We start from the raw sequence: 25,790 nt of genomic DNA on the forward strand, positions 1-25,790 counted from the left end.
GACATATCCAGATGTCATCCTTCTAATGGTTCTTTTATCGGTTTAGGTAGCTTCTTCTGGATAACTTCAATGCTTGATGTATTGCAAAATATCATGGTACCAGGGCTTAGTGTCTTTCACTTCTTCAATTTGATAACAATGAGTCGGGTACTCATACGACAATATATCAATTGCCATCATTTCAGACTCCCCGCCAGCCTTGAATACGGCTGCCAAGGTAGCTAAAGAATCAGCCATTTGATTGTGCTCTCTTGGCACATAGTGGAAGATGACTTCATCAAACTCTTCGAGCAGATCAAGTACTAGTTTTCGATACTTTACCAGCTTTACATCTTTGGTTTCCCATTCTCCACGGAGCTGATAGATTACTAAGGTTGAATCTCTGTATACTGCAAGGTCTTTATATTTTTCCCTAGCGCAGCTCGAATTCCAAAGACACAAGCTTCATATTCTGTCATGTTATTGGTGCAATCGAAGTTCAGTCTGCTGGTAAATGGGTAGTGATTCGCTTCTGGGGAGATCAGTATTGCTCCGATACCATGTCTTAATGCATTTGATGCACCATCAAAATGCATTCTCCAGGATCCGTCATTAGAAGTACTTGCCTCTTCTAAGGTGATAACCATCAAGTCTTCATCTGGGAAATCAAAGCTCAGTGGCTCATAGTTCTCATCCGTTCTGCTTGCCATAAAATCCGTTATGGAACTTCATTTTATGGTTTTTTGGCTCACATACTCGATGTTGAATTCAGATAATAGCATCTGTCATCGGGCTAACTTTCCAGATAGAGCAGGTATATCCATCATGTATTTTAATGGGTCTAACTTGGTGATCAACCAAATAGTGTGATATAACATGTATTGTCAGAGTCTTTTTGTAGTCCATACTAGAGCACAACAAACCTTTTCGATATGAGAATATCTGATCTCGCAATCGATGAACTTCTTACTTAAATAGTAAATGTCTCTTTCCTTTTTTCGGATTCATCATGTTGACCCAGGACACACCCCATTGAGTTCTCGAATATGGATAAATACAAGAACAGAGGTTTACCTGGAATAGGGGACATCAAGATAGGAGTATGAGACAAGTACTCTTTTACTTTCTCGAATGCAATATGACAGTTTTCATCCCATGCTCTAGGGCTTTTCTTTCAGAGAAGACGGAAGATTAGATCACACTTGTCGGTTAACTGAGATATGAACTATGCTATGTAGTTCAATCTGCCCAAAAAACCTCGTACCTCTTTTTGCGTTCATAGGGGAGGTAGATTTTGGATAGCCTTAACTTTATCGAGATCGACCTCGATGCCCTTCCTGCTAACCATGAAGCCTAATAACTTCCCTGATGTTATCCCGAAGGTGCACTTGCTAGGGTTTAGTCTCATCTAGAACTTTCTCAATCTTTGGAAGAGCTTTCTCAAATTCTTGACATGTTCATTCTTGGTCTGTGCCTTGACAAACATGTCGTCGACATAAACTTTGATTTTCTTGTGCATCATATCGTGGAACAGGGTCACCATAGCTCTCTGATATGTTACCCCAACATTCTTCAATTCGAAGGGCACTACTTTATAACAGAAAGTCCCTCACATTGTGACAAATGTGGTCTTCTACATGCCTTCAAGATGCATCTTGATCTGGTTATATCCCAAGAATCCATACATGAATGAAAAGAAAACATTCCCGACTGTATTGTCCACCAACATATCGATGTGAGGTAGAGGAAAGTTGACCTTAGGACTTGCTTTGTTAAGGTCTCGGTAATCGACACACATGCGAACCTTCCCGTATTTCTTCGGAACTGGCGCTATGTTGGCCACCCACTCCGAATACCTGGCCACTTGAAGGAAACCGGCATCGAATTTATTCTTGACCTCTTCCTTGATCTTAAGGAACATTTCTGGTCGCATTCTCTTCAGCTTTTGCTGCACGGGTTTGCATTCTGGTTTGATAGGCAGTTTGTGGACCACCATGTCTGTGTCTAGCCCCGACATATCTTGGTACGACTATGCGAACACATCTATGTAATCTTGAAGTAAGGCTATCAAGTTTTATCTTGCTTCAGCCGAAAGAGTTGTGCCGATTTTAACATTCTTTCTGTCATCTTCAGTGTCCAGATTCAAGATTTCGATTGTCTCTTCATGTGGCAGTATTTTTTTATCTTCTCTTTCTACCATTCTCAACAATTCGGTAGGTAAGTTGCACTCCTTTTCATTATCGCATTCGTCAAATTCCCCGAGACAAATGGTCGATTCAAAATCCACCTCCAGATCAGGATCATCAGTGCTTACATTATCGTTATCTGGGGACCTGAAGGAAGAGATAAACATGTATGCGTGAGAGGAAAATAGCTCACACATAATAGTCAAGAATTAAATTCGAAAGAAAGTGAAATAGAGTGCTGAAATGAAAAAAATGAAAGAAATAACTAAAAGAAATGAAATAAGAAAACTGTTTGCCATGAAAAGAGAAAAAATGCATCTTTTATTGAAATTAAACAAAATGCTTATTCACCCTTACAAAAGATAATCTATTACCCCGGGTATAGGCAAATAGGGATAGTTCGAATATTACTCTGAAAGAATCTTGTAAACCACATGTAGTTCTTCCACCGATCAGTTGCTAGGCACAAATCCAGGTAGCAAAGGCTAGATTCTGGATCTATTTGTATCTTCGGTATTTCCCATAGTCACGGTATTGATGCTCAGATCTTCCAAAGCTACTTCTAAATCTGAACACATAACCACCTGACTTGAATGTGTTATAAAGAGGCGGGAATACCATGGGTTCCCATTGAAATTCACTTTCGATCAATCTGGCTATTCTTCTGTCACGGTTCTTCTAAATTTCCTTCATCTTTTCATGGTAATTGGGCTGAAAACCAAGCCCAAACTGATCTAACTTTGAAATAGGAAGGACTGGATTTATCATTCCTTGTAGATACTTCCCAAACCCTCTTTTGTTTTTAGCATCTCTTCCTAAAGTCTGCATGATTTCCATTCTGGTACACTTCGAAAGCCAGGGTTTAGGGATTTTTTTCCTTATGCCACAAATGTGGTATTCACAAACTCTAGGGAGTGGAAAGAGCACTCCACTGCTTCCTCATATACTTTGATGTATGGGGCCTCTGTGATCACACTTGCCACGACATCTTCCTCAGCATTGATGATTACTAAGGCTCCGTCAATAACAAATTTAACTTTTTGATGCAGTGGATGGTACTGCATATACTTGATGAATCCATGGCCTTCCCAAAAGACAATTATAGGAAGGCATGATATACATCACTAGGAACTCGACATCATAGGTGGCAGGTCTGATGGTCAACGTCACCTCGATCTTACCAATAACCTCTCTCTTTATCCCATCAAATGGTAGGACCACATTTTGGAAAGTTCTCATATGAGAGGTATCTATTGGCAAACTCTTCAATGTAACCAAAGGCATCACATTCAGGACTGAGCCGTTGTTGATCAATACACTTGGTAGGGCATGCCCCCTTGTAATACGTAGTGATATGCAATGCCTTTGTTCGTCCTCTTCCTCTGGATGGAATCTCATCATCTGAAAATGAGATGAGATTATCAGCTTGAATATTATTCACCAGTCGATCCATCTTGTTGACTGGTATGTTCTATTGAACGAACATTTGATTCAGGACTTTCAGCAGTGCCTCTCGATGTGCCTCTGAGTTTAATAATAGTTCTAACATTTAAGTACGCGTCAGTATGCTGTGGAGCTGTTCTACAATGTTGTACTCGTTGTGCTTCAAGAATTTGAGGAACTCCTTAGCTTCCTCCTCCTTTATAGGCTCATTGATAGCCAACACGTCCTCTTTGAAGGGCTCAAGTGGTCTCTGCCCCACTTTGTTATTAGATTCTTTGGAAGTACTCACATGGCATTCGTACTTCCATGGCACTTGTCGATTGTCCTTGTATTGAAAAGGCTGAGGTGCTATGATCACCACCTTGGCTTGTGTTGTTGTTGTCATATTTGTTTTAGGGGTAATTATCAAAGGACTACCCCTCCCGATTCTTTTGTCTGATGATTCTCAGGCAACACAAACATCTACTTCCGGGGAATCCTGAACTTCATCATAAAACTCTAGATTCTTCCTGTCTATCATGAGCTGGACTAACGATTTGAATTTTGGGCACTCTTGCACCTCATGCCCTTCTTTATTCTGGTAACAACAATGGTTACCATCTTCATTCCTTGATGCATATAACTAGGGTGCAAGAAGCCCCACCTTTACCATTTGGCTCCAAACCCAAGCCAAATGAGCTTTAACTTCCGAAACACAAGTTTTGACTCTTCTTCCGTTCTCGGTGGTGACTGCATTGATTCATGCCTCCTGATGATTAGGAAAATGATTTTGGGTGACGTTCGGTGTTTCAGAGTTGAAATGGATCCAATTCTTGTTTTGTATTCGTTGTATAAACCTCTTGAATGCGAGACAATTTTCAATCGAATGCCCTTGCACACCACCATGATATTTGCAGTGAGTATTCTCGTCAAACCATCTCGGGTAAGGGGGCTTTATTGGATCATAGGGCAAGATGACACCGCGTGAGTGTCGAAGAGCTGTTGGTATAACTCTTTGTATGTCATGGGAAAGAGATCAAACTGCTCCCTCTCTCTTTTCTTCCTTGGTTCTCTCTGAGCTTGGTTAAAAGTACCGGATTGTACAACTGCAGTTACTTTTGAACTTGAGATCGTAACACCTTTGTTGGGGTTGTAGGTGTTGACATTGTTGATCTCTCGGTCTTTGTTCTTCATGGGAGGCTTTTTACTGGAGTCCCCTCCCTCAATTTTTCCTTGCTTAATGGTCAATTCGATCATTTCACCGACCATGACTAGATCTGAGAAACTTCCTAATGTGATGGCCACCAGGTGCCCGAAGTAAGGTGCCTTCAGGGTCTGTACAAACAAATTTCTAGTTTCCTTTTCATCCAATGGTGGATGAACTTGCACAGATAAATCCCTTCATCTTTGTATGTACTGTCGGAAACTCTCGTTATGTTTCTTCTCCGGGCTCTGCAGCATAACTCGGTCTAGTCTCATATCATTAATATATTGCACTACTCTAAGAAATACTTGGCTAAGTCTTTCCATGTTTTGATATGAGTTTGGCTGAGCTGGTTGTACCATTGGATAGCTGAACCGGACAGGCTCTCCTAGAAGCAGTGGATCAGAAGTTGGTCGTTTCTCCCATATCATGTCATATTTTGACAGAACATAGTGATGTGGGCTGAGGGGCAGCTGTTCCCGTCGAACTTAGCAAACTCCGAGACTTTGAATTTTGGTGGAAACAGCAGATCGGGAACCAGACTTAGCTCCATTGCATCCACCCCATAATAGTCGTGGTCCCCTTTGACCATCTTCATCTGGTCTTCCAACATTCTATTTTTTTCTTTCATCTTCTTTGCCTTATCCTCCTCGTCAAAATTCGGGATAGGGCAATCATCCGAATGATTGTCAGGGTTGGTTGCAGAAGTTCATATATTTGCAACCAATATAGCTTTCCCTTTGGTAGCAGATGAGTTCCCTTGCAGTCCGGGTGAAATAACCATCTGTGGGGTCGGTGGTATAGTTGCCCCTCCAGACGCACCTACTCCTAGTACACTTGCTTGTTGTTATAAACCAGACAACTTAGCCACGATTTGGTCGACTAAGGACTCATGGCTTATCATGATGGAATCCATGGTACTCTTACTGTTCTAAGTCATTTTATCTTCCAGCTCTTTTTGTAATTTTGCCATGTCCTCTTTGATCTTTTCGATTCTTGCCTTCATTTGTCTCTTCTTTGTTCGAGTGTTGTGAGGGTGATGTGTATCTTGAGCTCGTGGAGGTAAACTAGGTGTTTGCTCTTTCTCTTTTTGAGACATGTTCTGTTAGTTAATATGAATATAAAAACATGGAAAATATAAAATTAAACATGAAATATAAAGTGAAAGGAATATAATGCATGATGTATGCAATTTAGAGGCATTGATCCAGAAAAGTGTTTATTATTATAAATAATCTTTATTTAGACAAAAATGTTTTATCTTTTAAGAGACATAAAAACAATCAAAGGTACATCCGGACTAAATCCTCTAGACCCCGAACATCTTCTAGTAGGTTGACAAGTCATCTGTCTTCATCTGTCACTAGTTGAATGCCTTGTCGAACCACTCCAGCTTCTCTTGCCAGGCCGTGTAGATGACGGGCTGCCTTCTGTACTTGATCCAGGAAATCTCGGATGACTGCATCTCTGGCCTTCACTATTTGTTGTGCTTTCTCCCAACGGAAACGCCACTGTAAACCTCCGTCAAAGGGAACTATTTGAAGCTCATTCACTTGATTCTTGAACCCATATATAATAGCTTCTAACTTAGCTATTGTCTTGCCATCTCTCTCATGTTGTTTCTCTATATCAGCCACCCAGATTCTCAAGCGTTGGTTCTGATGTTGACTGTCTGCTAAGTGCCTCTGAGTAGTCTTCAGCTGTTCCTTCCAAGCTCTTTCATCAGGCCCCTTGAACTTCCTTTTTAGGCCATGAGCTTCGTCTTTCTAGTATTCAGAGGTCACTTTCAACTTGGTGTTATCCTTGACTTTATCTTGATAACCCTTTCTCAAGTCTTCGAGCTCGAAATAGACTTTTTTCTGTTTTTTCTCTAGTTTATCTGTCTGATCTTTCTGAGTGTCGGATCTAGCTTCAACTGCTAGCGTTCAGCTTCAAGTTCCCTTACCCTCTGCTTCAGCTCGTTATTCACAGCTTCAAACTCTACCTTTGATATTTCAAGTTCATAAGGGATAGGCCTGAGATGCTCCTCCATGGTCTGGGTGTCCTCACAGTCTAGCACCGAGATATTGTCGTTTTTCCTCAATCTTCACCACTCCAAATAATTCGAAGTAAGCATGTCATTGGCAGCTAAGACATCCATTCGAAATACCTTCTTCCATAACTCCGCTACCTCTTTGATCATCTTCTTATAGTTATCACCATGGTACACAAACTCGGATGCAGATAATCCGTGTATGGCCGGGATAAACTGACGTGTCCCATACTGTCAAAGTGTCAACAGTAGAGAAAATATAACTCTACCCCATAGTCCAATTAGGGTCATAGTGTCGGAATCCCCACACCGGAAAAGAATTTCACTGTAGAACAACCAAGGGGCTCTCCAGGCAATATCCCGGTCTTGAAGATGAGTGAAGACTTTCATATACTTTTCCTTTGAAGCGTCTTCATGCCATTTCATGGTGATGAACTCTCCCAAAGGTGAATAGGTGGTGTTGAATAGGCGGTAGGCAACCCCGTTAGTCTTCCAGAAGTGGCTATGAATCCAGACTTGAAAGAGATGAACACACCCAATGAACCTTCCTCCGCCAGTTCTTCTGCAATGATTGAGGGACCGAAAGGTTTCGCCTAAGATGGTCGGTGTTGGATTGACTCACCTCAGGAATTGCTCAAATAGTTCCACCACGGCTGCATCGATGCACCCCAAAGTCTTCAGAAAGATAATCAAACTGTACAGACCCAGTGCAAAAAGGTATATAGTCTTCCATTCATCAGGGTGGTTCTTCATTAGTTGCTTTATATGGATCCACTCGATTCCTTTCCCTCTACCTTTGTGTCGGAGTCGGTCAGTCACCAATTTTTCATCAACCCCTATAATCTTGGCAAGTTCGTTCTTGAAAGGCTGACTCTTGATGTATTTGATATATGCCCTCTTTAGTATGATGCTTTCGTAGTGCAGCAGTGTAGTATACTCTTCGATAGTGGACATCATGTATTCCCGGTTAAAGGTGAAGCAATTATATCCCGGGTTCTAGAATTGAATTAATGCTCAGATCAGGGGCTCATCAGTCTTGACATAAAGCAAAAGTGTGATATCACCATATCGCTGGCTGAACTTCTGTTTTAGGTCACCCTTCCAACTATCCCAAATGCTTCGTAGCTCTTGGACATCGTTTTGTTTTAAACTGACAGAGGCGTAGCTAACCAGCTCTGACACATAATTCCCCTGAAGACTGTCTCATTTCACTTTCTAAGTCTTCTTGAACCATAGTCGTACCTCGGCGTTTTTAATCTCTTGTATTACAACACCTTTGTCCTTTAATTCAGATTATTTTGTGTGTAACAAACTCTTTTTAGGAATCAATAGCCTCTTTTATGGTGCAAAATGCTAAAAAACACAAAGGCAAAATGTTAGTAAAATAAAAATATAAATGATAAAAGAAAGAAAGAAAGAAAAAAAGTAAAAAGATAAACAAACAACATGGTTAGGGTAAAAATATCCTAGGTTTTGAAATGAGGTTTTCGGGGTAGGCTCAAATTCTCCATGGTCTCCGGGTTTAGGTTCTAAAAAATAGTACCCGAGTTCTCTTTGCTGGTGCCCCCTTGGGCTTGCCAAACCCTTAGTTCTAAGCTCATTACAAGCTCGTGTGGACTAAGTTAAACTCGAGAGGAAACATTTCCTTATGCCCGCACGGTGAATAAATTCACACGAAGACATAAGTATATAAATCTCGAAGGCTACTTGCTAGGCCCACATGGTGAATAAATTCACACGAATGTGTCGCTTTCACCCCCACTTAATTAGGGTTTAGAGCTCGAGTATAGAGCCTTAGATGAAAAACAAGTTCGAAAGGCTGAAATCATTAGAAAACGGTTAATACAACTATTTATTCGAAAATATAATCAAAAGTAAGCAATAAAGATCGAAATGTTACCTTAAAATTTAAACTTACCCTTTTCGTTAAAAAGACAACTGAAAATTACCTTATCCTGACTCACTTACTTGTCCCCAGCAGAGTCGCCAAGCTGTCGTAATCATCTTTCGGGTGGGCCCAGAATTGGGCTTTGACTTAGGAAAATGGATTAGGAGTCGCCACCGATCATTTATTTTTAAACAAATAGGTTGATCGGATACCTTATTTCTTACCTGGTCTACGTCTTACCAAAGGTGTATCGGATTCGGGAGTCGGTTACAGTCAAGGAAGGGTTAGCACCCTTGAACTGCCCTTTCAGTACTACATAATTTCCAGTTGTCTTTAGTTAAGAAAATTGAAAGTTTAAATTAAAAGGAAAAAATATAATCTAAATTACTTACCTCTGATTGGCTGAACAAAAACCCTTAAAAAGACTTTAAATTTGAAATGAGAAGCCAAATTGGATTAAGATATAATATGCTAATAAACAGAACCAAAACAAAAGATGAAAATGATAATACAATAACATAAGGAAAACAAATAAAATGATAAAATAAATCAACATAACATAAAACGAAAAAAAAATGAATAACAAAATGATAAGAATAAAAATAAAAAACATAAAAAAGAAAACAAAAATAAAATAAGAATGAAAACAAAGAAAAAATATGGAAATGAAACGTACACAAAAATAAAAAAAAGAAATAAATAATATATATATATATATATATAATAAGTTGTAGTATTTAATAAATAAGTAAAAACAATAGTTAAGAAAAATAATAAAAATATATAATATTATGCACAAATAAATAAATATATACATAAACGCTAGGAAGGCAAAATAATAAATTAAAAAATGAACATATATATATAAGAAAATAATAGAAAGCATAAAAAAATTAAAAAAATATATATATGTATATAATAACGTTAAAATAAATAAAAATATACAATGTTTAAATAAAAATGAGAAAATGAAAGGAAAAAATAAATAAATAAATAAATTGGCTTTCAAAAGTGACTAAATTGAAATAATCGAAACATGGAGGTCAAATTTAGGAATAAATTAGTGATCAAAATCGAATTTAGGGACCCAAAAAGATTCATAACAAAACTCGAGGGACTGAAAGGCAATTTGTCCTTCTTTACTTAAAAACACGCGGGTCGTGTGGTTACGGGTCGGGTTGTAGGCGATCCACGGGTGCACTATAAAATTTAAAAAAAAATTAAAATTCATTCATTTGCTCTCTTCTCACCGAAACAAAAACCCCCTTTTTGCTTCATTCTCTCAAGTGTTCTTGAGAGATGAAGAACTCGGTCGTGGATTCCAGAATCTGGCCACTCTGTGTCGCCTCGCCGCCGTCAATCAGTCATCGATGGCAAAACCAAAAAAAAAAATTTCCATAATTTGAAAGCTCCTTTTACCCCGTTTCGAAAATCACTTTGGTTTTAAAAAATACGCCTCGTAGGGGTGTAGATCTAAAAAAGAAATTTTTGAACACCCCCACTCCGGTCATCGGCTTTTTAGTGTTTTAAATCTGAGAGAGACAACATGCAAACTGAAAGAATGAAAGGTGCGCCTTTTTACCTTCTGTTTCTTCTCTAAAAAATCACAAAATGCTTCGAATATCACTGCTCGTATTTTGTGGAAATTTTGTGATTGTCGAATGTACTACTCAAAGATTTCTTGTGTAAATAATTGTGCAAAAGTTTTCTTGTATTTCGTATGAGATCGTTGTGTATAATATTATTGATTACATGCTTATTTATAGGGTTTACAAACCCCTATTTTTAGTATATTTTTGGAGTCCTAATCGAACTAAACTATTTACTTGTTTTGCTATTTTTTCAGTATCCCAAACATCCATGTTGTTGTGGTTGTTGCCAAGCAAAGCGGTGGCTACGTGAGACGTGAAGACCTGTGAGGCATGGGGAGTCTTCGAACGAGGGAACGTCGCTCTAGGGTTTCTGGAAACCCTAGTGCTCGGGTTTGGCTTGGAGGCTGGTTCGGGTAGGGTTCCATGAGCTCCAGCGGGCTCGGGTCTCTGCTCCAACAGGTCTTGGATGCTGGGTTGGCCAAACGGGCTGTTGGGCCACATGTTTTGTAAACATTTGTTGGGGCCTGTAAAAATAAAAAACGAAATTAATAATATTATATGTATATAATATAAATATTATAGTAGAGACGAAATCATGTGTCTACATTTGTATTTTATCTCAAACTCTTGTTGAATAAATAGCTTGTTTTATCTATTGAATAAATGTGTGATCTTGTTGTATAAATAGCTTGTTTTAGCTATTGAATAAATGTGTGATTTCAGCAGGTTCTTCATATTCCTTTCTTGTTTTTTATTTACCAACACCTTTGCTTCCAAGACAACGGAGGATGTTTTAAATCGTATAAATGATTCTTCAATGGCCCATTTTCCATGTACTCATAGACCAATATCATTTCCGACTGTTCGTCACAATATCCGACGAGTGAAACGAGATGCAGGTAACGAATCTTTGAGAAAACAGTTATCTCAGTCTGGAACTCCGGGAGACCCTGCCTTGACCCCTGGACACATCGCTTCACAGCAACCTTTGTAAACCATACCAAATCCACCCATTCCAATAATCAAACTCTCGTCAAAATTGTTAGTTGCTGCTTGTATGTCAACAAATGGGAGTTTCAAGCTACCATTACGACCAGGAGACATAGTAGCAGTCCCTTCGGACATTATACTATACGAACTGCCCCCATAAACACGTAGCGGTGTCCAACCAGCACTCTCTACACGTCTTGGCGGTTTTGCTCTCTTCTTCCTGCATTTAAACATAAGCAGAACTTCAGCCGCAGCTAAACAACAGATAACAAAGCCACCAACAATAAAAAGAACCAAAATCCAAGTGTTTCTCTTCTTAGACTTAGCATGCAAGCCTATAGGATTCACCAGCCTCATGATCTCAGCTCCATTTAGAATTGCTTTAATTTTAAAAGGAGTGCTCAAATCTGAAGGTCCAACACTAACACGAGTAACCCCCGAATCATCCAAATCCACGACGAAATCTAAGTAGACCGGAGACGAAAGTACATGAACCGTAAGCATCGACAAATCCAAATCCCTATAGGCAGAATAATCATTGATATACACATTGAAGTAGAGCTGATTAAGTGCAGGACTAACAATGTCACAGAAATGCAACCTAACCAAGGTTGGATCACCAAGTGAACCTTCTGGAAAATCCCAAGTGACATTGAATATACCATTCAATGTCGAATTATCTCGGTTCATCTCTCGGGCAGTCATATAAACATTGTCCGGGGCTATTTCACGGGCCGCGCCGCCATTCTGATAATTCGGTACCTAAGTGGTGCCGGCTTTCTTCACAGCGGATTCGGACACGAGGAAGCCATCATCAGGGATCCAAGTTCTCAATAAAGAATCATTAAAAGGAGTTAATTTCAATCCACCAACATTAACTCTCTGAACAGTCTCTAAAACCTGTGATGTTAAGTTCTTGTAACTTTTAATTCCATTACCATTAACCAACCGAGCTCCATCATCGATTATGAAGTATTTTGGAGCTGAAAACACCTCAATTGCACTAACAAAAGCAAACTCAGAATCACCTAGATGACTAAATATGATTTCAAAAACTTCACCATTAATTTTCAATAAAAACTCTTAACACCATATTGTGAGCACTAAAACCACGCAGTAACAAGAAGCCATTGGCCAAAACATTAAAGTTCGCAGAAGACAAGTCGAAATTTTGAACTCGAAACGGAGAGAAATGCAGGCGTACCAAGTGAGTCCCCGTCTCGTTTTGCTTCATGTCGAACTAGTAGCTCGACTCAGCAGTGAAAACCCGTGCCGTGCGGTACAAGATAGGCGAATCCGGATATGGGTTTGTCAGTGAGTGCAACCGAACCGGGCTTCGCTGAATCGGCTATGAAGACACGATTATAAAGTGAAGCGTTGGCGTTTGATCCACAGTTGAGAAAGGTATTTGCAGGGATGAAAGATTTAGCTAAGTAAAGAGTGAAAGGAAGATTAAAGCTAAAAGGTGAAGCTTTTAAAAGGTCACAGAAGAAAGGGAGAACGCTTTTGAAGAAACTGGGTTCACTTGAAGATTAGGAAAGATTACAGGGCTTGGCCATGGAAGTTGATGGTTTTTCTGGTAATATTTGTTTTGAACAGATCACATTCGTACAAACTGGTTCTCTTTCGCTACTATGGGTCCAGTTAAGCATGGACAAATCACCATTGAAATCATTTTCAATTGATGCCAATAAACAAAGTCAGGAATCCAAAAGAAATTGACCCCTTTTTTTCTTCCCCACTATTTGCTTGCTGAAAGACACTGATACGACAACAAAGCTACATAAAGTTGCTTTTTTTTATCAAGTTATTTACTTCATCTCTTAATATTTCAAGTTTGGATTTTCCATTTTGACTAATTAGACCTTTTAGTTTTACCCATAATAGAAGTTCTAACAAATTAAAAACGAGGGAAATACTGATACCCTAATACCAACTCCGATAGAGAGCTTAACGTGAAAATTATAGTTCCTACTAGTATTCAGATCATGGCAAAAGTGCCTCGGTGGCCTTTAAGGGTGTGGGCGGTGGCGGTAGAAGAAGCCATCGGTTTTTAGCTGGCAAGCACGAGCAGGCTCCAACAACGTAATCATTTCATGTTGTCATAGTCTTCCATGACCACCAGCCTCCACCTGCTCTTGCTGATATTTACCGCCCATATTAGAAGTGAATAAAATTCGATTGAAAATTTAATTTTTTTTTTAATTTTAAGTTATTCGATTTATTCGAGTAAACTTGAATTATTAATTCGATTTTCAATTTCGTTAAAATTTCAAAATTTGTAACTAGAAAAACAGAAAATTTTGATAGTATTTTGACAAATTTATGATTTGGTCCCTAGTTTCCTATTACTTCAATTCCTCCTCCATTCTAAGTTAAAATTTCACCAAATTTGAACCACATGCTCCTAAATCATCATAGAATACATATGTACTTTCAATTCAACTTTTGATAACAAATTTTCTTTTTTTTATAATTTAGTCCCTCAACTTTGCATGATTTCTGTATTTCTTCAATTCATCCTTCATTTTAAGTACGTTTTTGACCAAATTTAAACCACATACTCTCCTACCACTATAAAATATCTATTTAAATTCAATTCTGTTTTTACTAAAAATATACTCTCTTGTTTTAATTTAGTCCTTTTAACTTTGTATTTTACTCAGTTTTGTCTTTTGATTACAATTGTTTACAAATTCTTTCTTTACATCAATTATTTTATTCCTTTATACTCCCATTCATCTTTTATCCTCAAAATATCTTCTTTGTAATATAATATTGTAAATATATATTTTTTTAATTTTAGATTGTATGTGATATATTAAATAACATTATAATGTGAAAATAATATGAAGAATATATATATATATATATATATATATATTATATTGTAGAGGAACTCGAACAATTTGACTCGAATTTCTTAATATCAACTTGATTCGAAAAAATTTCAAGTTAAGTTCGAGTTATAAAATACAACTCGTAAACTCGAATAACTCAAAACTTTTTTTCTTTACTCGATTCTACTCGATCAAATGATGACCCCTAAATCTGGCAGCTAAGAGTGGCAGTGTGTGAAGGATAAATTAACAAATTAACCTACGTAATTGTCGTAGTTCATTGTGTTCTATCTGAAATAATATCGTTATTCTATCTTTATTTCTAATTTATTCCTTATTTCTAAAAAGAATACTATTTCTAAAATCCTATTTTGATCGTATAAAATTCAAATTAAATTATAGAATGAATATAATAAACATGATTTGGTTTGTTTATTTTATTATTTATTTAAATATATAAATAAAATATGCGTTATATCTGTAACTAATTATATACTTAATATATTTATACCTAATGTCATAATTTTCTGTCAGATTTTCATATTCTCGGGAAGGGGTGACATATACGAGCCGCTTTATTTTTTTATCTCCCCGTGAATTGTGATTCAAATATTAGGGAGACAAGATTATTTTTTATTAAAAGAATAAAAATATATTAAATATCTAATTTAAAATTTAAGAGGAACAAAATTTTATTTAATTAGTATTTAAATTAAAAAACCTATAATATCATTATACTAAAAAAAAAATTGAAAAAAGATAATAACCTTTCAAACCACTGTGTAAATTTATCCCTAATTATTGTTTTAGTAAATAAGAATGCTGTTATCTACCTTTATCATTGTAATTAATAACAAATAAATTTAGGTTTTATGATCTTCCAATGGATACAACACTCGTGTTCTAATAAAAAAACAGACATAATTTTATATTAGAATATGAACTTATAGAATTTTAAATAGAAAAATATTTGTAAAATTTTAAAGAACGTAAAATCATATTTTCAATAAAAAAATTATATATATATAATATAAAAAATTTATTTTTAAGAGAACGACCTATCAACCCAAGGCACATCCCTAATTCTAATCATCTATCTTTTTTGTTACAACAAAAGGTGTTGTTGGTGGTGGTGGTGGTGGTGCAGCCCAGATTGTTGCAGTTTTTATTTTTGAGTTAGTTGGTGCATAATAATCGGTTCCTTCCTCACCTATTATTAATCTTTTTCCAAATACATCATAATTATTGGCCATTGTTTTATGTTAAACAGTGTTTATTAACTCTTTATAATTATCGGGCTTTGTATTAGTGCTGGCTAGAGATGCACAAAAAATTCAAATATCCGATTTTACGTAAAAATATTCGAAACCGGATTTAAGAATTTTTTTTAATCGGATCGAATATTTTAAAACCGGATAGTATAACCGGTTTGAGAAAAAATTGGACGACCGAATTTTTTACCGGATAAAAAAACTGATTTTTTATCCGAAAAAAAATCCAGTCTGGGTTTAAAAAATTAGATGACCGGATTTTTTACCGGATTAAAACCGATTTTTCCGCTTACACCGGTTATATCATTCGGCCCTCCAAACCGATTATGATCCGAACTGGATTTTTTATAAACCGATTTTTTGACTTAGTGAAAAAACCAAATCGATTTTTATCCGATCCGGATCGAATTTAAATCCGGTTATGTGCATCTCTAGTGCTGCCCAAGTGACTCACATTGCGGGCGGGCTCATTAATTATAACTGCCGACAAAAATACTACTTTTACCAACATTTCTTGCTCCCTTATCATTATGTAGTATGGTTGATTCGAATAACTTGAAATACTCGGAGGAAGCTGTACATGATTCTTTCAAATCCGGAGCTGAGGCAATTAAAAGTGGCACTGCTAGTAGTATCTCAGGACAACAGCAGTCAACAGATGAGTTGCAATGCCGAAATTGATGCCATTAAAGAACAAATCGAAAGCAAGCTGACAGTGTTTCTTGTAGGAAAGGCTGAAATCCATATGTCTGCATCTGCATTGTGCATTTCGTCGGGTTTGGACGGATCTCGATTCTCAATTATCTGACTACTTGCAATACACAAGTTATGCCAATATCAACAAGAAACCCCATTTGAAGAAGACAAAAAAATAATGCAAATCGATCAATGTCACTTTTATACATAAGCTATATCAGACCGGAAGTATAGATCGTTTTCTTAGATCCCCCCAAAGCGAGACAAGAATATGACAGGATGACAAAGCTTTAAAAATGCATAAAACAGTTATGTGCGCTGATCAAAGCTACTTGTTTATATAGACGAGGAAGTGGGCATAAAAACCTGGACAAAATTCATGACATATAATTGCAAAACCAGATAGTCTGTGGGCTTGAAAATCTACTTTACCAAAGTCCTTAATAAGATTTTGCAAAGATAGCAACTTCCTCTGCAGGGTTGCCTGTCATCAAGCATGTTTTGGTCCCCCGAGGCTGTTCAAAGGGGAAACAACGAATCGTTGCCCCTGTTTCTTCCTTCACTCTTAACTCGTCTGCATCACTGCAGCAACACAAGAAACATATTGTTAAGACTCACAAATGCACATGTTTCAGTAAATATACTGTCAAGTGATTCTGGTATGGCTATTATCTAAGAATGAGTAGTCTACCTAGCACACCAAGGTCCCCTAGCCCATTTGCCCAAAGATATTGCTTCTTTGAGTTCTTCATAAGAGCTCACATCCACTATGTTACTGCAGAGAGAGTCCAATAAGCATTAGAAATAAGACCTACGAACTCAAGGGAGTGCAGAGAAATAGATGCATTCGGTTCAACTCAAAAATCTCCAAGAAGCTTTCTGCAAAATTGAAGCTAATAAGAGAGACATATACAACAATTCATCAATTTAGAGACTGTGATATCATACAATCTATCAGATGAACATTTGATGAGACAAAATGACTTCAAAATAGTAATTAGAGAGACACTGTGGCTTGAAACTCTTTAGCTTCAAAAACTCATCATACACACATACATAGTACATTAATAAGCTTGATTCAAAAGCTCAAAAAATACTCCTATTAGTAAAGCAATCCTTGGGTTGAAACTCTTAATAATTGCTTGAGAAAAGAACACACCTGTCCCGGAAAGATATTGCCTTCTGAAGAAGAGATGATTGGATCTCATCCAACCTATCTTTGACATAAGCTTCTAATATTGAAGGTTCCATAGATATTCCAAAAACTTTCCCTTGCTTTCCAGGAACATCTCTTCTAGATATGACCACACTCCCACTTGAAACATCACGGGGACCAATTTCAATCCTTAGAGGTACTCCCTACAAAATTATCATCTAAAGCTTGAGGCAGATGAAAGCTAAAAATATTTTTTGCAAAGCAATATTCTATACAAGATAGAAAAAAGAGAGAGAGATACTAACGTTCTAAGCAAAAAAACATCAGACTATATCACATGATGAAATAATAAAAGCACTCAAAACAACTCAAGGAACAGACGGGTCAAGATTGCATCCATACACATTTTCTGGATGCAGACAGGTTTTATGAACTTCCTAAGGAATTCCCTTATCTCAGTTTTTTAGTTGGAGGACGAATCTAGACTTCAGAACAACCAAAAAAAGTGCAACCACATTTAAATGTAAAGATACCTTCATCTCCCAGAAATTGAATTTCCATCCTGGTGTCCTCTGATCTGTGTCATCAAGTTTAACTTTAAGTCCAGCAGTTTTCAGAGCTTCTGCAACAGATTTTGCAGCATCTAGAACTCCTGCTTTCTCATCAACCTTCTTCCAAATTGGTACAATCACAACCTGATAGTGTATGATATACAACAGAAAAGGACAATAATCATAAAATTAACAAACAAACAAAAATTGTAAACTTAAGGTACCTTTAAAGCATGTTACAGTAGTAATTCTCTTGATATTTATTTAGCTTCAAGACATTATAGCGTATCAATAAATTGCACGAAGTTAAATCACTTCTAATATCCACAAAGTTTTCTGCAAACAGGGTTCCCTGTAAAAGTCATTTTACTTTAGAAGCTCCGCCTGACAGGCTGGACCATACCTACCAAAAGGGTACTACAATGTATACCTGTATTGGTGCAATTCTCGGAGGAAGCATCAGACCAGTATCATCTCCATGGGTCATGATAATACCACCAACAAACCTTGTGCTGATAGCCCAAGACGTTTGCCACACATGTTGCCTTTGGCCATTTTCATCAGTGAACTGCACAAGCACAAGTTTCACTCAAAAACCTTTATTATGGAGTTACCAATACAGAGGCAAGTACAAAATAGAACAAAGAGAATCGGTTATTCACATTAGCATTTGAAAGGCCTACACCTACCAGAAACAAATAGAAAATATTTTTTTTCAAGTAAAAAAGTTGCAAACTCTTCGTGGGAGGACAAATGGACAATCATAACTAGATAAAATGGGCAGCTGAACCAGTACAAAAATGTCACCCAGCCTACATTGTAAAAGAAGTGTTATGATTTCAAAAGAATATATGTACCAACCTTTCCTGGCTTCTGGATTGACTTTCAGAAATTGCTAAGACCAAGAGCAGAAAGAATAAGACGCTAGTTTAAAAGAACAATGAAAACATGGGGAAAAAACTAAAGCCACCTCAAACAACCAATAAAAGATGCCTATATAATCCAGGAAAATGTCCTTCCAAAAACAAAAGGTTCTTTAAGTGAAAAGCTCCATGAGAGTGTCGACATTCCATACGGATTCAAGCTTTAAAGAGTTGACCACAAAAATATGGCAGGTTCGTGTTTCATCTATGTGACAAATAATAGAAGTGAACTGTTCTCCAGCAATTTCACTAAAATTAAACATCATTTGTAAACAAATCATTTGCTCCCTGCACGCATATCCATTTCAGAGATGGAAAACAGATAAAAAGGAGCACCCCAGATTATCAATCACCTGTGTCCCAAAGGCACGGGAGAAGTTTTGCCCAAGGTTGTGGCTGGTTCCAGCTTGCAAGGCTTTACGATCACCCATCATAGCTTCTATTGTGTAGGTCTTGTCAGCACCAGCAAACGTTTCCACTTTAGATTTTCTACCTGCAATTACAGGTATTGCAGCTTGCTCATAAGCAAACTTTGTATAGACATCAATCATTTGTAGCGCCTGCAGTTCAGAAGCATCCAATCCTTTAAGTAAAAACAATACTGTCTAAAATCACCATGTCAAGCCATAGGTAAAGTGGCATAAACCTCATTTTCTGCCTCTGCTGGTGTGGCATGTGCTGTGTGACCTTCCTGCCAAAGAAATTCGAGGGTCCTTACAAATGGTTTCGTGCGCATCTCCCATCTAGTGACATTTGCCCACTGAACAGAATAAAACAAGGGAAACTCAGTCAGCGGCAACCTTGCATAACTGTATAACCAGATTATAAATAACTAAGCTAATACCTGGTTAATCATTAGAGGAAGATCACGATAACTGTGAATCCACTGTGTAAACATATGATTTACTATGGTTTCACTGGTAGGTCGAACCTGTCACAACCTCAGGAATTATAACAATCAAAGGCAAAACTCAGGTCATGTCATCATGGTTACTCTTTAACCAGCACTTTCATTAAAATGTAAATCAGAATGTATGACACCGATTATAATTACGCAAATTCATCAAAATGCAGTGATAAGACTTAGCAAATAACTAATAACAAAAAGAGTTAAGCTAACTAATACTAAATGTGTACCACAAGTTTCTCTTCGAGTTCCTTTCCTCCTCCAACCGTGACAAGAGCTAATTCTGGACTAAATCCCTCAACATGGCTAGCTTCTTTCTCTATAAATGAGTATGGAATAAACTGCAGTCACAAAATAAATTTCATAAACCAAAGCGAATATACAATAGGATAGCTTAAATATTCTCTAAACAAAAACCACACCTGTGGAAAGTACATGTTACTGTGCCCAGTCTCCTTGAATTTAACATTCAAATAATCCTGCAAGTTTTTTTTTTCTTTTCAAAATGAACCAAATTTTTGAAAGAAAAAAAGGAGCAATTTATTAATAGAAAATAGAAGAAAATGAAGTGACCTGAATTGCCTCCCAAATAGCATAACCGTAGGGTCGAATAACCATGGTACCACGAACGGGGCCATAATCAGCTAGCTCAGCGTTGGCAATAATATCAAGGTACCAAGCATTGAAGTCCTGAGATCGAGGCGTGATGATTCCGTCCGTATTCCCTCGGTCTTGAACTCGGCCGCTTTTCTTATTGTCAACTCGGTCTTCAGTCTCCGTTGGACTCGACGCCGCGCTTTGGGCGGAGAACCCAGCGGCTAGAGGAGGACGGAGATGGATACGCCGCCGCATGTAAACCGCGGAGCGGCGGGTGAAGGAGGGAGAGAAGAGGGAGGTGAGCGTTGGTAGTCTTAGAGACGACACCATATCTGGGAGAGGGTTTCAAGTTGCAGCGTTCACTAGTCTTAGAGCTACCTTCAGGGTCGAAGAGATGAGATTTCTTAAGAGGTAGGAATTAGGTGTTATGGCGTGCATTGAGGATTATGGTCGTTCGATCTTTGTGGCCGTTGGCTCAATATTTTCTAATTCCATCATTTGTAGCCGTGGTTGATCTATAAATGGCTAAATCTTATATATAAAACGATTTAATTATGAATTTCATAGATCAATTTTATGAGATTTGACAAATTAAACCATCCACGTTATTTTATAAAAATTTAGTCTTAGGCCTTTACAAAAATTATGGCTGTTTTAGCTTACTTTCAATCAAAATTCATCATAGGCCATCCCGTTGTTACCAGTATTACAAAAAAATCATTGAATTTCAAAAAAAAAAAAAGTTAAAAGGGAATTACTTAATTAATCGATTATAATAAATAGGTTATTCACTCGATCATTAAAAATAAAACGAACGTTAATTTTAAATAATGGACTGCCCTCTATATAAATTGGGCTTAATGTTGGATTAATTTTAATGGACTGCCCTATATATAGTGTGAGTTTAGCTTAATACTAATGAACCACATCAAAACTGCCCTGATCCTATCTATTGCTTGATTGGTTAGTGGCCCAACACACTTCAAAGTAACTAACACCATATTGTTCGTTGTTGTATTCACCCTTTATGCCGGAAACTCGTAGAACCTCTTCTCTTCTGTTAATGGAAACCTAATTATATAAATGCCCTCAGCGACTCACACATCACCTTGTCCGATCACAATCCATAACAGAACGTGCTTTATTATCCTCTCCAAATTTCCATTTTACCCCTTCTGCAAGTAAATTACCAGAAACATGGCGTCTCCCCATGAAATAGAAGTAACCTTCTCCTCCGCCAGAGGTCTAAAGAACGTGAACTGGCGCCACGGTCCGATCAGGCCATACGTCGTCGTTTGGGTGCACCCGAAGTACAAGTGTTCAACTAGGGCCGATGAGGAAGGTGATACCGATCCAACATGGGACGAGACTATTATCATCCCTCTGCCTGGTCCTATCGACGAGGATACCACCCTCTTCGTTGACGTCGTCCATGCCGGATCCGAGGAGGGCACCAAGCCTCTCATCGGCTCGGCTAGGCTCAAGCTTCGGGAAGTCCTTGACGATGCCGGATTCGGCGAAAGCTACAAGAGAACGCTCCAGTTGAAACGACCCTCAGGGAGGCCGCAAGGCAAACTCGACATCAAAGTTTTGATTAGAGAGACACGCTATCGCACATCCGATCAGTATCAAGCACATCAATACCGTGTCCCACCGACGGCGGCTCCTCATCCTTCAGCTTACGGTTACCCATACGCTCTGCCGCCATCTGGCTACCCTTACTACGCGACCCCGCCGGGTGGCTACCCTTATAGTGCGTACAATTATAATGCCCCGCCGCCTCCGTACGGACAGGCTCCGTACGGCGAGGGAAGTGGCGGGTATTACTACGGGCAAGAGGGGAGGAAGAGCAAGTTTGGAGGGATGGGGACGGGGATGGCGGTGGGTGCAGTTGCAGGGGCTTTGGGTGGACTCGCATTGGCGGAAGGCGTTGAGGCGCTAGAGGATCATATCGCCGATGAGGCGGCGGAGAGGGTTGAAGATGATCTTGGTTACGATGTCGATGTCGTCGGTGATGATTTCTGATTCTCCAGACGGTTCTCCACGTTTCTGCCATGTTAATCAATGTTAATAGAATTGAATGTGATGTTGTAAGAGAAATAGTTTATGTATTTACGTGGCTGTGTTTGATTGGTTTTCTTGATGTTGTTGATTGGAGTTGACGGGCCAATGGTATTGTCACGGTTGTTGAAGTTGACGACCATCAGCTTTGTTTTTTAAGACCAACTAATAGCATTATAATTTATAAAAGTACAATTTCTGGATTACGTCACATTAAAATAGAAGAATTAAATCTGAAATTTAACATAAAATAGGGAATAAAACCAAAATCAGACCTTTATTTAACTAAGATGAAAGGCAACTACAACGTACTGCACAATACACCAACCTCAATCTCAGACATTCCTCTGAAAATGGAAGATATGAAAGAACATGCCGTGCAACTACTCGGCTGACTACAAAGAATTGAAAGAACCAATCTAAAAGCCATTTAACCAAAATTTAGAAGACCACCTTGCTCTGAGATGGGATTAGATTTACATCAGTAAATGCTTCTCCTTCCATGCGATTTTCATGTCTTCCTTTCGAGTTTCTGAGATGGACTCATTGCAGTGGCAGCAGTTTCGTTGGGAGTAGCTGTTACTGATCTACACGAATTACATCACAATAAGAAAGGGACTGGAAAAAGAAGATGAAGATGGACAAGAACCAACCTTTGTGTTGATTTTCTGATTCTAACTGGCTTTCTCCGGAAGACGGTGTCTGGTCTGGCATTTGAGAAGCTGAAGCCTTTAGCTGCTCTCCTGTGACTTTTAGGTAGTGTTCTCTAGTATAAGCCTCCGTCACAGATGGAGTAACGTCTGCAGTTAAGGTGACAAATTGCAAGGCTCAACGAATTTCGTTAGATGATACAAAGGGAATAGGAAATGAATAAAGAACGATCCTTCCACTATTGGGTAGCATTCAGTGCATGTTTCAGGGTAACAGATCGAGTAACACTATAAATGAAATTCGGACAACAAAATTCATGAACAATCAGACACAAAAAAGCATATTCATGGCCTCTAAAATACAAGAAAACAAGGAACTCACTAGGGTCAGCCTTGGTACTAGATTCCTCAGTGCTGGCAGCTGATAGAGGGGTTGGGGTAGAGTTATTTAGATGGGGGCTTTTCGTATTTTGTGGCGAACTTGACATTTCATCGAGAGTAATCTCCCGCTCGAGGGTGCTCTTGAATTCCCTTGTAACTTCCTTTGAGGGGGGAAAAACACGAAGAATTCAGAAGACAAGCTACCTCGAGGTATAAATATATAAAGCAAAACCAAAGGGAGCACTTCTTACCCTAAGTTCTCTAATGGTGGGCTGGAGTTCACGCAAAATTTTCCCTAAATTCCGAGCGACCTGCATTTATTAGGCCACTGGGATGCGAAAAGGATTTTTAACTTCCATGAAGTCATCACAATGATTGCTATTTGCAAATTGTCATACCAAATACAATGTTTAACAGATAATTATAAAGGGTTGTTAACATCACTTCAGGTTTAATAGTAAGAACATAAACCTAATCTTTTTATCATGTTAATCATCCAACCTAAATCCGATTAGCTATATAGGTGAAGGGGTTCAACTTTAATACAAGACTGCAGGAAATCCAATATTTAGGATTTAGCAGACGTGAAATAACACCGCTTAATATATAAATTTTTGAATCCTTTTTAAGTAACAAAAACCAAAGGAATGTTCAACCCTCTGAGTTGGATAACATGAAATCTAGTAGATAAAATGTTATACAAAATAATACCAATATGTCTTACTAGTCTTTTGACTCTCCACAAGTTAAAAAAACTTCACGATATTGTGCCGTTCGGTAAAAGGTGAAGAGGGATCTCAAGGACGCTTAATCCTAAACATCTGGATCACTATGGACCCCAAGCATGCTCATAATGAAAAGAACGCTGAAAGTGAAACAATGACCTGTTTCTTGCCAAGTAATCAGAGTTGTAGGAGTCTTCAAGTCAACAAGGATCGATGACAGAACGGATCAGGCTTAGTTTGGCACGTGAAAAAAGTTCTTGCTTCAAGGGCGATTAAGCATATCTTGTTAAAAATCAAATGGACTCTTTGGTGGTCTGTTCAATATCTTTTGGACATCAATTTCAGACCAAAGCTAAATTCATTTCTCTAGAAAATCCTGTCTAAAATAGGTCGAAGATTAGGAGAGAAGGCCAGGAATCGGAGTTGCTTGAGGCTTGCACTAGACATTGTCCTTGAGTATATTTCACTAAACGTGTAACCTCCAGGATTCAACAAGCACGCAAATGGAACAGAAAGAGCAAGAATGCACAAATACTCAAGCAAAAATCGAGAGGTTTTTGCAAAAGATGTGGAATTCTTTTGAGATATAATGCGCATTTTACAACAAATCCAACACTAGACCAGCTCATTTCTCAGACAAGAAGCATCAAACAGGTGCTCTGCTATTGTTTACAAATTAATTAACATACCTCAGCCAGACCCTTGGGACCAAACACCATCAAAGCAACTACCCCGATAACCAGAGCTTCAGGAGCTCCGACCCCAAACAGAGATGCATGAACCACCTGGCCTTTATATCTTCCCCCTTTTTCTGCATACCACCATTAGCAGATTTAAGAATCAAAATAAATTGTTTTAAAGGAAAAATAAATGCTCAAAAAGGGGAAACCCAAACCGGAAAAACAACGAAATGTACCAAATTTACGAGGCTTTGGTGAGATGGAAATGCTCATATGCTTCAGACCATTCCATTGACAAAAATAAGCAGAACCTGGTTGAGGAAAACACTTGGAGAAACGAAAACTCGAGGCTTTGGGATATGAAACCAAAGGAGATAATAAGCAGGCAGTTGATTTTGAACTAGCAGATGGTGTGAAAGAACGAATGTAGAAGTTGAGATTGGCGAGGCCATGACCACCGTAACCGGTCATTTGTAGTGGTGGTCCTGCTCCGAGATTTCGATGAAGTGTTTCTTTCGGAGCTCAGTTGGTCGAGTTTAAAGACTTTGGTGATCTTGTTCTTGCTGGAAGGCTTGCCAACCGATGTTTGTAGCTCGGTTTTCATGGTTGCGCTGAGTCATGACCGAGTCTGGGATTGATTCAGGCAGACACTGGGCGACGGACACAAGAATTGGGCTTGATTAAAGCTGGGTTCATAAATCATAACTAGTATTTGAAGTGAGCTCTGACAGTTTTTACTAATAGAGGTTTAGGAAACGAATTAAGATCTTGTTAAAATTCGTGATTGACTACTCCACTGCTTTTTTTAGTGAATATATTTTATTTTTTATTGTTAATTTTAGTTATTTATTTTTATTTGTCTTTTGAATTTATATAAAACTAAAAAAAATTATATTGCGTAAGAACGTGTGTTTATATATGATTTAGGGTTTAATGTAATATCGTATAATTCACACGTGATTTATCATTAATTGTAATAAATTCCTTTGCCTCTGATTTTTTAAGATTGTTCGTCAGGGATGTCGTTTGAGCCTGGGTAGGAATGACAGCCCAGGGGCC

The 25,790-nt window shown here is 38.1% G+C and overlaps 3 protein-coding genes across 3 annotated transcripts; 1 reads left to right on the forward strand and 2 right to left on the reverse strand.

Annotated features, from left to right (window-relative positions):
- Positions 1–16,384: 16,384 nt before the first annotated feature.
- Positions 16,385–20,694, reverse strand: LOC120117828 (proline--tRNA ligase, chloroplastic/mitochondrial-like). The gene is made up of 11 exons (XM_039138027.1): positions 20,211–20,694; positions 20,060–20,116; positions 19,868–19,978; positions 19,575–19,661; positions 19,377–19,490; positions 19,084–19,290; positions 18,238–18,375; positions 17,790–17,951; positions 17,260–17,459; positions 16,792–16,875; positions 16,385–16,682 (listed from the first exon to the last, which is right to left on the reverse strand). Exons 1-11 carry the CDS (start codon positions 20,562–20,564, stop codon positions 16,541–16,543), a joined length of 1,656 nt encoding a protein of 551 aa, XP_038993958.1. The 5' UTR covers positions 20,565–20,694; the 3' UTR covers positions 16,385–16,540.
- A 493-nt stretch (positions 20,695–21,187) lies between these two features.
- LOC120117838 (protein SRC2 homolog) lies at positions 21,188–22,426 on the forward strand. The gene has a single exon (XM_039138035.1). The coding sequence runs from the start codon at positions 21,432–21,434 to the stop codon at positions 22,257–22,259; it is 828 nt and encodes a 275-aa protein (XP_038993966.1). The 5' UTR covers positions 21,188–21,431; the 3' UTR covers positions 22,260–22,426.
- A 127-nt stretch (positions 22,427–22,553) lies between these two features.
- LOC120117845 (sec-independent protein translocase protein TATB, chloroplastic-like) lies at positions 22,554–25,386 on the reverse strand. The gene is made up of 6 exons (XM_039138041.1): positions 24,968–25,386; positions 24,741–24,862; positions 23,578–23,637; positions 23,328–23,487; positions 22,949–23,095; positions 22,554–22,871 (listed from the first exon to the last, which is right to left on the reverse strand). Exons 1-6 carry the CDS (start codon positions 25,200–25,202, stop codon positions 22,807–22,809), a joined length of 789 nt encoding a protein of 262 aa, XP_038993972.1. The 5' UTR covers positions 25,203–25,386; the 3' UTR covers positions 22,554–22,806.
- Between the last annotated feature and the right edge of the window lie 404 nt (positions 25,387–25,790).

This window comes from Hibiscus syriacus, unplaced genomic scaffold, assembly GCF_006381635.1.
Source record: "Hibiscus syriacus cultivar Baekdansim isolate YM2019G1 unplaced genomic scaffold, ASM638163v2 tig00000916_pilon, whole genome shotgun sequence".
NCBI lineage: Eukaryota > Viridiplantae > Streptophyta > Magnoliopsida > Malvales > Malvaceae > Hibiscus > Hibiscus syriacus.